Source organism: Oncorhynchus gorbuscha, linkage group LG16, assembly GCF_021184085.1.
Source record: "Oncorhynchus gorbuscha isolate QuinsamMale2020 ecotype Even-year linkage group LG16, OgorEven_v1.0, whole genome shotgun sequence".
NCBI lineage: Eukaryota > Metazoa > Chordata > Actinopteri > Salmoniformes > Salmonidae > Oncorhynchus > Oncorhynchus gorbuscha.
Genome location: NC_060188.1, coordinates 2,884,924 through 2,900,344, shown reverse-complemented (window position 1 = coordinate 2,900,344; position 15,421 = coordinate 2,884,924). Strand labels below are relative to the sequence as shown.

At 40.1% G+C, this 15,421-nt stretch overlaps 1 protein-coding gene across 1 annotated transcript; it reads left to right on the top strand.

Annotated features, from left to right (window-relative positions):
* The first annotated feature begins 725 nt into the window (after positions 1–725).
* LOC124000078 (MAPK regulated corepressor interacting protein 2-like) lies at positions 726–12,446 on the top strand. The gene is made up of 5 exons (XM_046306193.1): positions 726–1,356; positions 1,672–1,738; positions 2,800–2,942; positions 9,891–10,013; positions 11,964–12,446. Exons 1-5 carry the CDS (start codon positions 1,302–1,304, stop codon positions 12,032–12,034), a joined length of 459 nt encoding a protein of 152 aa, XP_046162149.1. The 5' UTR covers positions 726–1,301; the 3' UTR covers positions 12,035–12,446.
* Positions 12,447–15,421: the final 2,975 nt, after the last annotated feature.

Genomic DNA, 15,421 nt, shown 5'->3' with positions numbered 1-15,421 from the left:
GTATGGGTGGTCCCGGGGATCGAACCCACTACCCTGGCGTTACAAGCGCCATGCTCTACCAACTGAGCTACAGAAGGACCACGTATATAGCTGCATAGCAGATCATTTTCTAGTTCAGTTTGCCCCTTTTAACCAGAATAGTTTTTACTGCAGACACTCATACAAGATCATACAATGTCAACCCTCATTTGACAACTATACTACACCAACAATACCACCATAATCTCAGAAATACTCTCCTGGACCAATCATCACACCACTAAATGCAGACAATTTGCTAATTTGCCATGTTGAATTGTTCATCTTAATACAGAGATTAGGCTACATTCATTAATATTGTATTAACGATATGACACTGATATAACAATGGTACAAAATACAACTCTCTTTGTTGACATGTATCTTTGATTTCTTAATGAAAACATGATGTACAATGTATCCTTTATGAAACCATGTTATTTATTGTGACTACTGCAGGCCCACTGTAAATATTGGGAAAATAAACATCCCCTGTCCTAATTTACATGCAGATTGGTGCTGAATAGTGAGTATTCTAGTGGATATGTGATTGTATTGTATGATCACTGTGTATACATGATGGGGGACACCTTATTCTTGTTTTGTTCATATCTGAAAGCAACGTTGATGACAGCGGCAATGCTGTACCCCTGTATCTTCAGACCTGTCCTCTGCCATACAGTTTGTCACTGTCGCTTTAAAAGACGGAGGGAGGCGTGTTGCGATGTCAAAATGTATGCGCTGCGTTGGTTGAGTGTCTTTGCAGCTCAATGACAGCTCATGTTTAATCAGATCTGACATTGTACCGACTCCGACAGCCCCAAGGACCAAAGTTACCGACTTCTTCACACACTTGGGTGCAAGGCGATCAGCTCGTGCCACAGGGCCTCAGGAAAACGTAGCAATATATAATGCTTTGTTTTGAGATACGTTTTCAACTAGAATGATTAAATACCGAAAAAGAGGAGCTTGATTCATGGTTATGTTGTTGCGCGGTAGATTATCCCAAAAGTTTCCACCAGTCGTTCGAAGCGCAGAAGATTCTAGTAGTTGAAATGCAGAGATAATCTTGAAACGGAATTTTCCCAATGTAACAGGAAAAACACGGACCTGTTTTTCTAATCGTGGAAGCGTCGATAAATTACACGAGAAGACGTATTATAAAGATTTTATAAATTATAAACTGTGCCTATACCCAATTTTGCCTCTGACATAACCGACCTGGAAAGTCTATAGGACACTTCAAAGTGCCATACTGAAGTCGACTAGGATTTTGCTGGCACATGATGTACACAATTACAAGAGGTCCCAGCAAACTTGTTACACAGCGACGAACAGGTGAGTGTGGTGGATTCTAGGAGACCGATTCGGACACTTTTGTAACAACATGCCAGTGACCTCTCGCTCACACTGTCATCAAAGTGATGGTACATTGTAATTATGAGGTTATATACATGCCTTGTTACATGTTAACATGTACAGTGTGGCACGGGTGTATATTTGCGCATGTGTGCCAATGTTGATGCCAATCCATTAAATGGCCTTCATTCAGAGGCAGTAACATACATTGTGTTTTCAGTGGTTAACTTAACATGTTTATATCGCTTTCCTTTTCAATGCAATGTTGATATCTATTCCCCTTTTTAATATGAGGTCAAACGCAGCAGATTGACAAAATAAATGACTTCAAGCACAAACAAACGCCTTGGTCTATACCAGAGTAAGTACTATTATTGCATTGTACATAGGTTTAACAGTGTTATTAGCATATAATGGCAGTGTCACGGTTATTATTGTACTGTAATGATGTTTGGCATAACTTCACCTGCAGCCCGTGAAGCATTACAGTTTCAGAAATGCACATCTTACAACAATGTTGTAGCGCGAGCGCCTGTATTGGCACGTAATAGTAGCAAGCTAGCTATAAAAACTAATATCCATGTGGCACATTCTATCACAAGGCACACTGTTGTGGGTCTTTTCCAAACCACAGCCACATGCTTTTATGTCATTGAACAGGGTCGTGAAACGACCTTGTGTGTGGGAAGCAAGGTCACTGACGAGCGTTTGTTGTCACTGTCTAGTCCCAACACGTGCATGCTAGCTGAGCAACATGCTAGCTGAGCAACATGCTAGCTGAGCAACATGCTAGCTGAGCAACATGCTAGCTGAGCAACATGCTAGCTGAGCAACATGCTAGCTGAGCAACATGCTAGCTGAGCAACATGCTAGCTGAGCAACATGCTAGCTGAGCAACATGCTAGCTTGGTAGCTGCTCTCTGCTGTCTACTCACACATGTTTACTAGGTTTCAAGATAACCCGTTTCAAATAAACATCAACAATAAGGCGTTTATCATATCTTTAGTACAATCTGCGACATATCCATCATGGCATCCTCCATACTGTTAAATAAAGGTCAACTAAATCAAATAAAAATACTGCATTCTTATCGTGTGGGCTTTCGTTCACCATAGAAACCGTACTGTGTTCGAAGGTATGGGAACGATGTGGTTCAGGTGGATGACTTCCTATCTAGCTGGTCCTTGCTCTGAGTGAAGAATACATTTTCATTCATTTATCATGAATGAATGATTGAGAGAGAGCAGAGTCAAGAGTAATTTATGACCCCTTAACTACAGCAGCAAACATGCCTAAGAAACTCTATTTGGAGAACATTTCATCATGTCATATTCACTACAGGTCTATAGGTATATTGTGTGTAGACTTAAAATAAATCAACAACTTTTTAATGTTTAAGTCCATCTTTTTTTGTCGTGCAGCTCTCCTGCACCCAAGATAGTGTTTAACCGCCTGAATGGGAAGAAGTACCACCACACCCCAGCAGCTCTTCTACAGGTGGACCTCCAGCCCAAGGAGGGCTTCACTTCTGCACACCAGGAGAATGTCAAGTTTATCTATGAAGGTAAAGGAGTGAGAGACCATAGAAATACAATTTATAGAATGGACCAAGCCCCTCAAACCTTGGCAATTTGACTTTGACCGTACACCCACGAGTACACTTAATATGGTTGTGACAGGACTTCTATGGACAATGGGCCTCTGGGATCTGATCTTGCCCCTACAACCCACTTTACAAAGAATGTGTGTTTCTCTTTCAACATGGTCAGCCATGTTCTCAGTCAACATGAATGTGGGCCATTGTAAACATAATATTACCATACTATTATTATTCACCTCATCTACAGTCTGAGTAGTGTCCAAATCATCTCCTTTCTGTCTAGTGTCCCTTTTTTTTTATTTTTTTTTACCTTTATTTAACCAGGCAAGTCAGTTAAGAACAAATTCTTATTTTCAATGACGGCCTGGGAACAGTGGGTTAACTGCCTGTTCAGGGGCAGAACGATCAGATTTGTACCTTGTCAGCTCGGGGGTTTGAACTTGCAACCTTTCGGTTACTAGTCCAACGCTCTAACCACTAGGCTACCCTGCCGAGTAGGACCTCTCCTCTACCACTCCCTCCCAGTGTTCTCCCACCCAACTACAGGCAGGGTGAGGGTCAGGGTTGGACAAGGAGTTAGTCTCCCCTCCCAGGCTCAGCATCACAGCTGCACTGACACTGATACCAGTGATAGCAGGCACAGCTGGCTGGAATTCCACTACCCTCACACCCAAATTGAAGCCCTCTGCCAGCCTGCCGTCTGTCCGTCCAGCTGTCCGTCTGTCTGTCCGTCCATCTGTCCGTCTGTGTGTAAATCATCTACTCTGCCCCAAATGAAGGTAGTACACAATGGCTTCTAGAAATATGTGTTGATAATCACTGCGTGAATCTGCAGTGTAATTGAATGAAGACACAGGTATTTTTCTGTGCCTAAGTGGAGCTCTACACAGTAAGCTCAAAGACTGTATTTCAACATTAACCCTAACCTACCCAGCCAAACAGCATGTGTAACTTGTTAAGTCATTCCTCCCTTGCCCATGTGACACACGAGGTCGTTCCTACTGAACGTTTGCAATGGCAGCACATTAACTACATAACCTTGGTCAGAGTGGACAAGGACAAAAAGTAGGCCCTGCTCTTACTAGGCTTTCTACAGAGAGGTTCTAGAAAGCAACCAGTTTTATAGGATCATTAACCAGTAAATACACATTTTAGGCCACTACAGTTACTAGTAACATTATAAAACAATATGTTGGTTCAACACTTGTAAGTCATGTGAAGGTCCATATGGTGAAAGGTGCCTATCATAGATGTGAAAGGACTGGATCATTAACATGGTGGCTCCATCTTACCTTCACTATGAGCATGTTTAATTCAAATGATAGTAATTCAAACTTACCTTCACTATGAGCATGTTTAATTCAAATGATAGTCATTCAAACTTACCTTCACTATGAGCATGTTTAATTCAAATGATAGTCATTCAAACTTACCTTCACTATGAGCATGTTTAATTCAAATGATAGTCATTCAAACTTACCTTCACTATGAGCATGTTTAATTCAAATGATAGTCATTCAAACTTACCTTCACTATGAGCATGTTTAATTCAAATGATAGTAATTCAAACTTACCTTCACTATGAGCATGTTTAATTCAAATGATAGTCATTCAAACTTACCTTCACTATGAGCATGTTTAATTCAAATGATAGTAATTCAAACTTACCTTCACTATGAGCATGTTTAATTCAAATGATAGTCATTCAAACTTACCTTCACTATGAGCATGTTTAATTCAAATGATAGTCATTCAAACTTACCTTCACTATGAGCATGTTTAATTCAAATGATAGTCATTCAAACTTACCTTCACTATGAGCATGTTTAATTCAAATGATAGTAATTCAAACTTACCTTCACTATGAGCATGTTTAATTCAAATGATAGTAATTCAAACTTACCTTCACTATGAGCATGTTTAATTCAAATGATAGTCATTCAAACTTACCTTCACTATGAGCATGTTTAATTCAAATGATAGTAATTCAAACTTACCTTCACTATGAGCATGTTTAATTCAAATGATAGTAATTCAAACTTACCTTCACTATGAGCATGTTTAATTCAAATGATAGTAATTCAAACTTGCCTTCACTATGAGCATGTTTAATTCAAATGATAGTCATTCAAACTTACCTTCACTATGAGCATGTTTAATTCAAATGATAGTCATTCAAACTTACCTTCACTATGAGCATGTTTAATTCAAATGATAGTAATTCAAACTTACCTTCACTATGAGCATGTTTAATTCAAATGATAGTAATTCAAACTTACCTTCACTATGAGCATGTTTAATTCAAATGATAGTAATTCAAACTTACCTTCACTATGAGCATGTTTAATTCAAATGATAGTAATTCAAACTTACCTTCACTATGAGCATGTTTAATTCAAATGATAGTAATTCAAACTTACCTTCACTATGAGCATGTTTAATTCAAATGATAGTAATTCAAACTTACCTTCACTATGAGCATGTTTAATTCAAATGATAGTAATTCAAACTTACCTTCACTATGAGCATGTTTAATTCAAATGATAGTCATTCAAACTTACCTTCACTATGAGCATGTTTAATTCAAATGATAGTCATTCAAACTTACCTTCACTATGAGCATGTTTAATTCAAATGATAGTAATTCAAACTTACCTTCACTATGAGCATGTTTAATTCAAATGATAGTCATTCAAACTTACCTTCACTATGAGCATGTTTAATTCAAATGATAGTAATTCAAACTTACCTTCACTATGAGCATGTTTAATTCAAATGATAGTAATTCAAACTTACCTTCACTATGAGCATGTTTAATTCAAATGATAGTCATTCAAACTTACCTTCACTATGAGCATGTTTAATTCAAATGATAGTCATTCAAACTTACCTTCACTATGAGCATGTTTAATTCAAATGATAGTAATTCAAACTTACCTTCACTATGAGCATGTTTAATTCAAATGATAGTAATTCAAACTTACCTTCACTATGAGCATGTTTAATTCAAATGATAGTAATTCAAACTTACCTTCACTATGAGCATGTTTAATTCAAATGATAGTCATTCAAACTTACCTTCACTATGAGCATGTTTAATTCAAATGATAGTAATTCAAACTTACCTTCACTATGAGCATGTTTAATTCAAATGATAGTAATTCAAACTTACCTTCACTATGAGCATGTTTAATTCAAATGATAGTAATTCAAACTTACCTTCACTATGAGCATGTTTAATTCAAATGATAGTAATTCAAACTTACCTTCACTATGAGCATGTTTAATTCAAATGATAGTCATTCAAACTTACCTTCACTATGAGCATGTTTAATTCAAATGATAGTAATTCAAACTTACCTTCACTATGAGCATGTTTAATTCAAATGATAGTCATTCAAACTTACCTTCACTATGAGCATGTTTAATTCAAATGATAGTAATTCAAACTTACCTTCACTATGAGCATGTTTAATTCAAATGATAGTCATTCAAACTTACCTTCACTATGAGCATGTTTAATTCAAATGATAGTAATTCAAACTTACCTTCACTATGAGCATGTTTAATTCAAATGATAGTAATTCAAACTTACCTTCACTATGAGCATGTTTAATTCAAATGATAGTAATTCAAACTTACCTTCACTATGAGCATGTTTAATTCAAATGATAGTAATTCAAACTTACCTTCACTATGAGCATGTTTAATTCAAATGATAGTCATTCAAACTTACCTTCACTATGAGCATGTTTAATTCAAATGATAGTCATTCAAACTTACCTTCACTATGAGCATGTTTAATTCAAATGATAGTCATTCAAACTTACCTTCACTATGAGCATGTTTAATTCAAATGATAGTAATTCAAACTTACCTTCACTATGAGCATGTTTAATTCAAATGATAGTTACATTCAAACTTACCTTCACTATGAGCATGTTTAATTCAAATGATAGTAATTCAAACTTACCTTCACTATGAGCATGTTTAATTCAAATGATAGTAATTCAAACTTACCTTCACTATGAGCATGTTTAATTCAAATGATAGTAATTCAAACTTACCTTCACTATGAGCATGTTTAATTCAAATGATAGTAATTCAAACTTACCTTCACTATGAGCATGTTTAATTCAAATGATAGTAATTCAAACTTACCTTCACTATGAGCATGTTTAATTCAAATGATAGTCATTCAAACTTACCTTCACTATGAGCATGTTTAATTCAAATGATAGTCATTCAAACTTACCTTCACTATGAGCATGTTTAATTCAAATGATAGTAATTCAAACTTACCTTCACTATGAGCATGTTTAATTCAAATGATAGTAATTCAAACTTACCTTCACTATGAGCATGTTTAATTCAAATGATAGTAATTCAAACTTACCTTCACTATGAGCATGTTTAATTCAAATGATAGTCATTCAAACTTACCTTCACTATGAGCATGTTTAATTCAAATGATAGTAATTCAAACTTACCTTCACTATGAGCATGTTTAATTCAAATGATAGTAATTCAAACTTACCTTCACTATGAGCATGTTTAATTCAAATGATAGTCATTCAAACTTACCTTCACTATGAGCATGTTTAATTCAAATGATAGTAATTCAAACTTACCTTCACTATGAGCATGTTTAATTCAAATGATAGTAATTCAAACTTACCTTCACTATGAGCATGTTTAATTCAAATGATAGTAATTCAAACTTACCTTCACTATGTTTAGCATGTTTAATTCAAATGATAGTAATTCAAACTTACCTTCACTATGAGCATGTTTAATTCAAATGATAGTAATTCAAACTTACCTTCACTATGAGCATGTTTAATTCAAATGATAGTAATTCAAACTTACCTTCACTATGAGCATGTTTAATTCAAATGATAGTAATTCAAACTTACCTTCACTATGAGCATGTTTAATTCAAATGTTTAATTCAAATGATAGTCATTCAAACTTACCTTCACTATGAGCATGTTTAATTCAAATGATAGTAATTCAAACTTACCTTCACTATGAGCATGTTTAATTCAAATGATAGTAATTCAAACTTACCTTCACTATGAGCATGTTTAATTCAAATGATAGTATTCAAACTTACCTTCACTATGAGCATGTTTAATTCAAATGATAGTAATTCAAACTTACCTTCACTATGAGCATGTTTAATTCAAATGATAGTCATTCAAACTTACCTTCACTATGAGCATGTTTAATTCAAATGATAGTCATTCAAACTTACCTTCACTATGAGCATGTTTAATTCAAATGATAGTAATTCAAACTTAAACCTTCACTATGAGCATGTTTAATTCAAATGATAGTAATTCAAACTTACCTTCATCATATCATTCCCTTAATAGGGTTTAATTCAAATGTAGTCATTTTGACTATGAGCATGATTTTTTTCACATTCAGTACTTGAAACATTTAGACTAATGAGATAATATTGAGCATGTTTAATTCAAATGTCATTAGTGCCAGTGGACAAACTGAACACTTAAATCCACATGACAGAGTGCTTATTTAAAATGTAGTTTAAAATGCATGTTTAATTCAAATGATAGTCATTCATGCTTTGTAAAAAATTAGTCATTCAAACTTACTACTGAACCTTACACTGTGAGTATGGTGGCAGTTTAATAAATGATAGTCTTTTACCTTCACTATGAGCATGTTTATTTCAAACTTTTTACACCTTTTTCAAGCTGCAAAATGTTTTAACCTGACTGACTTACTTCACTATGGCATGTTTAGTTTAAACTTCCTTTTTTATGTTTACCAATTTCAACTATATGACTGTCTGCTTTCATATTGTTTTCTTCTTCTTGGTTTCTCCTGGTAGTATTCATGATATTGTTTTCTTCTTCTTTGTTTCTCCTGGTAGTATTATGATATTGTTTTCTTCTTCTTTGTTTCTCCTGGTAGTATTTTGACTATTGTTTTTCTTCTTCTTGGTTTCTCCTGGTAGTATTATGATATTGTTTTACTTCTTCTTGGTTTCTCCTGGTAGTATTATGATATTTTTTCTTCTTCTTTGTTTCTCCTGGTGTTTAATTCAAATGATAGTAATTCAAACTTTTCCTTCACTATGAGCATGTTTAATTCAAATGTATTATGATATTGTTTTCTTCTTCTTGGTTTCTCCTGGTAGTATTTTGACATTGTTTTCTTCTTCTTTGTTTCTCCTGGTAGTATTATGATATTGTTTTCTTCTTCTTTGTTTCTCCTGGTAGTATTATGATATTGTTTTCTTCTTCTTTGTTTCTCCTGGTAGTATTATGATATTGTTTTCTTCTTCTTTGTTTCTCCTGGTAGTATTATGATATTGTTTTCTTCTTCTTTGTTTCTCCTGGTAGTATTTTGATATTGTTTTCTTCTTCTTTGTTTCTCCTGGTAGTATTTTGATATTGTTTTCTTCTTCTTTGTTTCTCCTGGTAGTATTATGATATTGTTTTCTTCTTCTTTGTTTCTCCTGGTAGTATTATGATATTGTTTTCTTCTTCTTTGTTTCTCCTGGTAGTATTATGATATTGTTTTCTTCTTCTTGGTTTCTCCTGGTAGTATTTTGACATTGTTTTCTTCTTCTTTGTTTCTCCTGGTAGTATTTGATATTGTTTTCTTCTTCTTTGTTTCTCCTGGTAGTATTATGATATTGTTTTCTTCTTCTTTGTTTCTCCTGGTAGTATTATGACATTGTTTTCTTCTTCTTTGTTTCTCCTGGTAGTATTTGGATATTGTTTTCTTCTTCTTTGTTTCTCCTGGTAGTATTCACAATATTAAACTAAAGCATGTCTATGAACAATCTATAGATTTCTAAGAAAACCCAAGGAACCTACATTCATTTCTACTGAAGGCTGCATGTATCCAGGTTGTGTTTGTGTGTTGCTGTTGCAGCCTGGCAGGAGGTAGTGCAGCTGGCGGAGGAGGGAGGAGCCAGTGATGAGACAGGAAGTGCCAGTGCTCAGGGACCAGTGCAGTATTCAGACACCAACCCCAGCCTCAACCCAGCCTTGAAGAGTGAGTCCTGACCTGAGTCTACCTTCCTCCTTCAGTCTCATCCCTTAAACACTCATTCACTGTAATCTGTTCTCCATTCTCTCCCCCTCAGTACATTTCCTTGACACTAAACCACTTCCTCTGTCCGTACCCCCCATGCTTTTCACACCCAATGGAAAGATGCACCTTCTTTTGGTCACCTGGACAGAAGGTCACATCTGGCTGTGTGTGTTAAGGCTGTCACAGCACTGCCACCACGTAAACCAGTGTGATGTAGGGTTGAGTCAGTGTGATGTAGGGTTGAGTCAGTGTGATGTAGGGTTGAGTCAGTGTGATGTAGGGTTGAGTCAGTGTGATGTAGGGTTGAGTCAGTGTGATGTAGGGTTGAGTCAGTGTGATGTAGGGTTGAGTCAGTGTGATGTAGGGTTGAGTCAGTGTGATGTAGGGTTGAGTCAGTGTGATGTAGGGTTGAGTCAGTGTGATGTAGGGTTGAGTCAGTGTGATGTAGGGTTGAGTCAGTGTGATGTAGGGTTGAGTCAGTGTGATGTAGGGTTGAGTCAGTGTGATGTAGGGTTGAGTCAGTGTGATGTAGGGTTGAGTCAGTGTGATGTAGGGTTGAGTCAGTGTGATGTAGGGTTGAGTCAGGGTTGAGTCAGTGTGATGTAGGGTTGAGTCAGTGTGATGTAGGGTTGAGTCAGTGTGATGTAGGGTTGAGTCAGTGTGATGTAGGGTTGAGTCAGTGTGATGTAGGGTTGAGTCAGTGTGATGTAGGGTTGAGTCAGTCATCATGTCTTCATTCTTAGCAATGTGAAGAGGTGTTTTGGGAAGTCATATTTGGGAACATTCAGAAGTTATATTGGGGGACATTGGGAAGTGATATTGGGAAAGTCATATTGGAGTTCATTGACTGGGAAAGTCATATTGGAGTTCATTGACTGGGAAAGTCATATTGGAGTTCATTGACTGGGAAAGTCATATTGGAGTTCATTGACTGGGAAAGTCATATTGGAGTTCATTGACTGGGAAAGTCATATTGGAGTTCATTGACTGGGAAAGTCATATTCATTGAGTTCATTGACTGGGAAAGTCATATTGGAGTTCATTGACTGGGAAAGTCATATTGGAGTTCATTGACTGGGAAAGTCATATTGGAGTTCATTGACTGGGAAAGTCATATTGGAGTTCATTGACTGGGAAAGTCATATTGGAGTTCATTGACTGGGAAAGTCATATTGGAGTTCATTGACTGGGAAAGTCATATTGGAGTTCATTGACTGGGAAAGTCATATTGGAGTTCATTGACTGGGAAAGTCATATTGGAGTTCATTGACTGGGAAAGTCATATTGGAGTTCATTGACTGGGAAAGTCATATTGGAAAAGTCATATTGGGAAACATTGGGAAAGTTCTGATATAACCTCTGAGTTGTCACTGTTCGTGGTCTTAAAAGGCCCAGTGCAGTTGAAATTGTGAAAATGATAAGACTGCTTGTTTTGGTCTGCCTGATGACATCACCAGGTGGTAAATTAGTTAATAGACCAATAAGAAAGAGTGTTCCACACCTCTGCCAATAACAGCACGTTTTCAGTTTTCCATTCCCTACTCAGACATCTCCCAGACAGTCCTAACAAAATTCTTGCTTGTGAAATTGCGCTTTGCTAAGAAGCTATTTTTGTTTTTCTTCGACCATTCTAATTGGAAACAGTCACAGTAAAGGACTTAATTATGACCCAGAAATGATTTAATATTGAGATAAAAACAGCTGCATTGGACCTTAAGTCATTTCACCTCTGAATTCTTACTTTAGTTTAAAATATAGTCACCATCTATGTTTGACCAGTTCCAATCATGTGCTTCTAACCTTTGTTCACATCATCACACTACAAAAAGTTGAGGTCCACTTGTTAATGCTGCCACACCATAACCCAATGTTTGAGGCCTCCTCTAACTCTCTTCTTTTCCCCGTCCCCAGACTTTGTTCCCATCGATCTGGATGAGTGGTGGGCCCAGCGCTTCCTGGCCAACATTGACAACCTGTCCTGATGGGCTTCTCCATCTGGGGCCCCATCGGCCAGGGAAGAGGGCCTTATGGAGGGGCCTGGAGGTCGGGGTGAGAGGGGGGTTCAACCAGGTTGGAGCCTAGTGCACCTGGTAACAGGTGTGGGTCTTCTCTAGAGGTGTGGAAATATGGGATGGCGATGGGCATTACTGGAGAGCAGCGCTGGGACGCTGGCGATGACATAACCATGGCAACCCCATCACCTGAACTCTTACCTTTTTAACAGAAACAGTACAACCAACACTAACCAACCAACACTGTCCACTTGGGCAGCTACCCGGAAGATACAAGTCTTGAATTTTTGGTTATTCTCCATCTCTCAAGCCCAACACTGTGGGCTAAGATGTCAAAATGTCTGTACTACTTTAAAAACGCAGTAAAGATGTGTTTTCAAGACGTGCCGTGGTGAGATTTATTCTTCACTAGTTTGGATGTGGCTTGCAATGCCATAGCTCTACACAGGGTGTCACTGATGTCAAACAGTGGTTCACTGCTTGGCTACATTATTTTATCTTTATTTAACTAGGCAAGTCAGTTAAGAACAAAGTCTTATTTACAATGACACTGGACAAACCCAAACCCAGGAGGACACTGGGCAAATTGTGCGCCGCCCTATGGGACTCCCAATCACAACCGGTTGTGATACAGCCTGGAATTGAACAAGGGTCTGTAGTGACGCCTCTTTTGCACTGAGACGCATCGCCTTGGACCGCTGTGCCACTTGGGAGCCCGTGGAGAGAACTGATCCCTGTTTATACCTGCTGCTAAATGCGTCATGATTTAGGCCACATTTCTAGTTAATGACAGGTCAGTCAGTGGAGTTTACAGGTGAGAGTTGAATACAATAAAGGCTGGCAGGGAGGTTGGAGGTGGATGGAGGTTCAGGGAGGTTGGAGATGGATGGAGGTTCAGGGATTGGAGGTGGATGGAGGTTCAGGGAGGTTGGAGGTGGATGGAGGTTCAGGGTTGGAGTAGATGTGATGTCAGGGAGGTTGGAGGTGGATGGAGGTTCAGGGAGGTTGGAGTGGATGGAGGTGGATGGAGGGTCAGGGAGGTTGGAGGTGGATGGAGTGTGATGAGGTGGATGGAGTCAGGTGATGTTGGATGGAGGGTCAGGGTGGTTGGAGGTGGATGGAGTCAGTGTGAGGTTGGATGGAGGGTCAGGTGATTGGAGGTTGGATGTCAGTGTGATGGAGGTTGGAGGTGGATGGAGGTTGAGTGGATGGATGTCAGGGAGGTTGGAGGTGGATGGAGGGTTGGGAGGTCAGGTGGATGGAGGTTCAGGACAGTTGTGGGTGGATGGAGTGTCAGGGAGGTTGGATGGAGAGTCAGGGAGGTTGGAGGTGGATGGAGGGTCAGGGAGGTTGGAGGTGGATGGAGGGTCAGGGAGGTTGGGGAGAGTCAGGGAGGTTGGAGGTGGATGGAGAGTCATTTGGAGGTGGATGGAGGGTCAGGGAGGTTGGAGGTGGGGAGAGTCAGGGAGGTTGGATTGATGGAGGGTCAGGGAGGTTGGATGGATGGAGAGTCAGGGAGGTTGGAGGTGGATGGAGGGTCAGGGAGGTTGGAGGTGGATGGGAAAGGGAGGTTGGAGTTGGATGGAGGGAAAGGGAGGTTGGAGGTCATTGAGGGAAAGGGAGGTTGGAGGTCATGGAGGGAAAGTCATAGGTTGGAGTTCATGGAGGGAAAGGGAGGTTGGAGTTCATGGAGGGAAAGTCAGGGAGGTTGGAGGTCATGGACTGGGAAAGGGAGGTTGGAGGTGGATGGAGGGGAAAGGATTGGTTGGAGGTGGACTGGAGGGTCAGGGAGGTTGGAGGTGGATGGAGGGTCATATTGGAGTTGGAGGGTCAGGGAAAGTCATGGAGGGTTGGAGGTTGGAGGTGGACTGGAGGGTCACTGGAGGTTGGAGGTGGATGGAAAGTCAGGGGAGTTGGAGGTGGATGGAAATCAGGGAGGTTGGAGGTGGATGGAGGGTCAGGGAGGTTGGAGGTGGATGGAGGGTCAGGGAGGTTGGAGGTGGATGGAGGGTCAGGGAGGTTGGAGGTGGATGGAGGGTCTGGGAGGTGGAGGTGGATGGAGGGTCAGGGAGGTTGGAGGTGGATGGAGGGTCAGGGAGGTTGGAGGTGGATGGAGGGTCAGGGAGGTTGGAGGTGGATGGAGAGTCAGGGAGGTTGGAGGTGGATGGAGGGTCAGGGAGGTTGGAGGTGGATGGAGGGTCAGGAGGTTGGAGGTGGATGGAGGGTCAGGGAGGTTGGAGGTGGATGGAGAGTCAAAAGGTTGGAGGTGGATGGAGCTTCAGGAAGGTTGGAGGTTTTCTGGACCATTCAAGGTTGGAGGTCACAGGGTAAGGAGGTTGGATTGGATGAGGGTCAGGGATGATTTAAGGTTGGATAAAAACAGTCAGGGAGGTTGGAGGTGGATGGAGGGTCAGGGAGGTTGGAGTTTAAATGGAGTCAGGGATCTGGAGGTGGATGGAGTTCCAATCAGGTTGGAGGTTTGATGGAGGGTCAGGGAGGTTGGAAAGTGGATGGAGGTCCAGGTTGGAGGTGGATGGAGGGTAAGGGAGGTTTGAGGTGGATGGAGGGTCAGGGAGGTTGGGTGGATGGAGGGTCAGGGAGGTTGGAGGTGGATGGAGGGTCAGGGAGGTTGGAGGTGGATGGAGGGTTCAGGGCCAACATTGACAGGTGTCCTGGAGGGCTTCTCCATTGGAGGTGGATGGAGGGTCAGGGAAGTTGGAGGTGGATGGAGGGGCCTGGAGGTTGGAGGTGGAGGAGGGTTCAAGGAGGTTGGAGGTGGACCTGGAGGGTAACAGGTTGGAGGTGGATGGAGGGTCAGGGAGGTTGGAAATATGGGAGGGCAGGGCATTGGACTGGATGGAGGGCTGGGAGGTTGGAGGTGGACAAACCAGGGAACCCCATCATGGACTCAGGGACCTTGGAACAGAAACAGTACAAGGTTGGAGGTGGATGGAGGGTCAGGGTCCAGGTTGGGCAGCTGGATGGAAGATCAAGTCTTGAGGTTGGAGTTATTCTCCATCTCTCAAGCCCAACACTGGAGGTGGATGGAGGGTCAAAATGTCTGTAGGTGGATTTAGGGTCAGGGAGGTTGGAGGTGGATGGATTTTCAGGGAGGTTGGAGGTGGATTTATTCTTCACTAGGTTGGAGGTGGATGGAGGGTCAGGGAGGTTGGAGGGTGTCACTGAGGTCAAACAGTTTATTCATTTATTATTTTAAAAACATTTTATCTTTATTTAACTAGGCAAGTCAGTTAAGAACAAGTTCTCATTTACAATGACACTGGACAAGATAAAGCAAACCCAGGGGACAAAACAACAACACAGTTACACACAAACAAACGGACTCCCAATCACAAA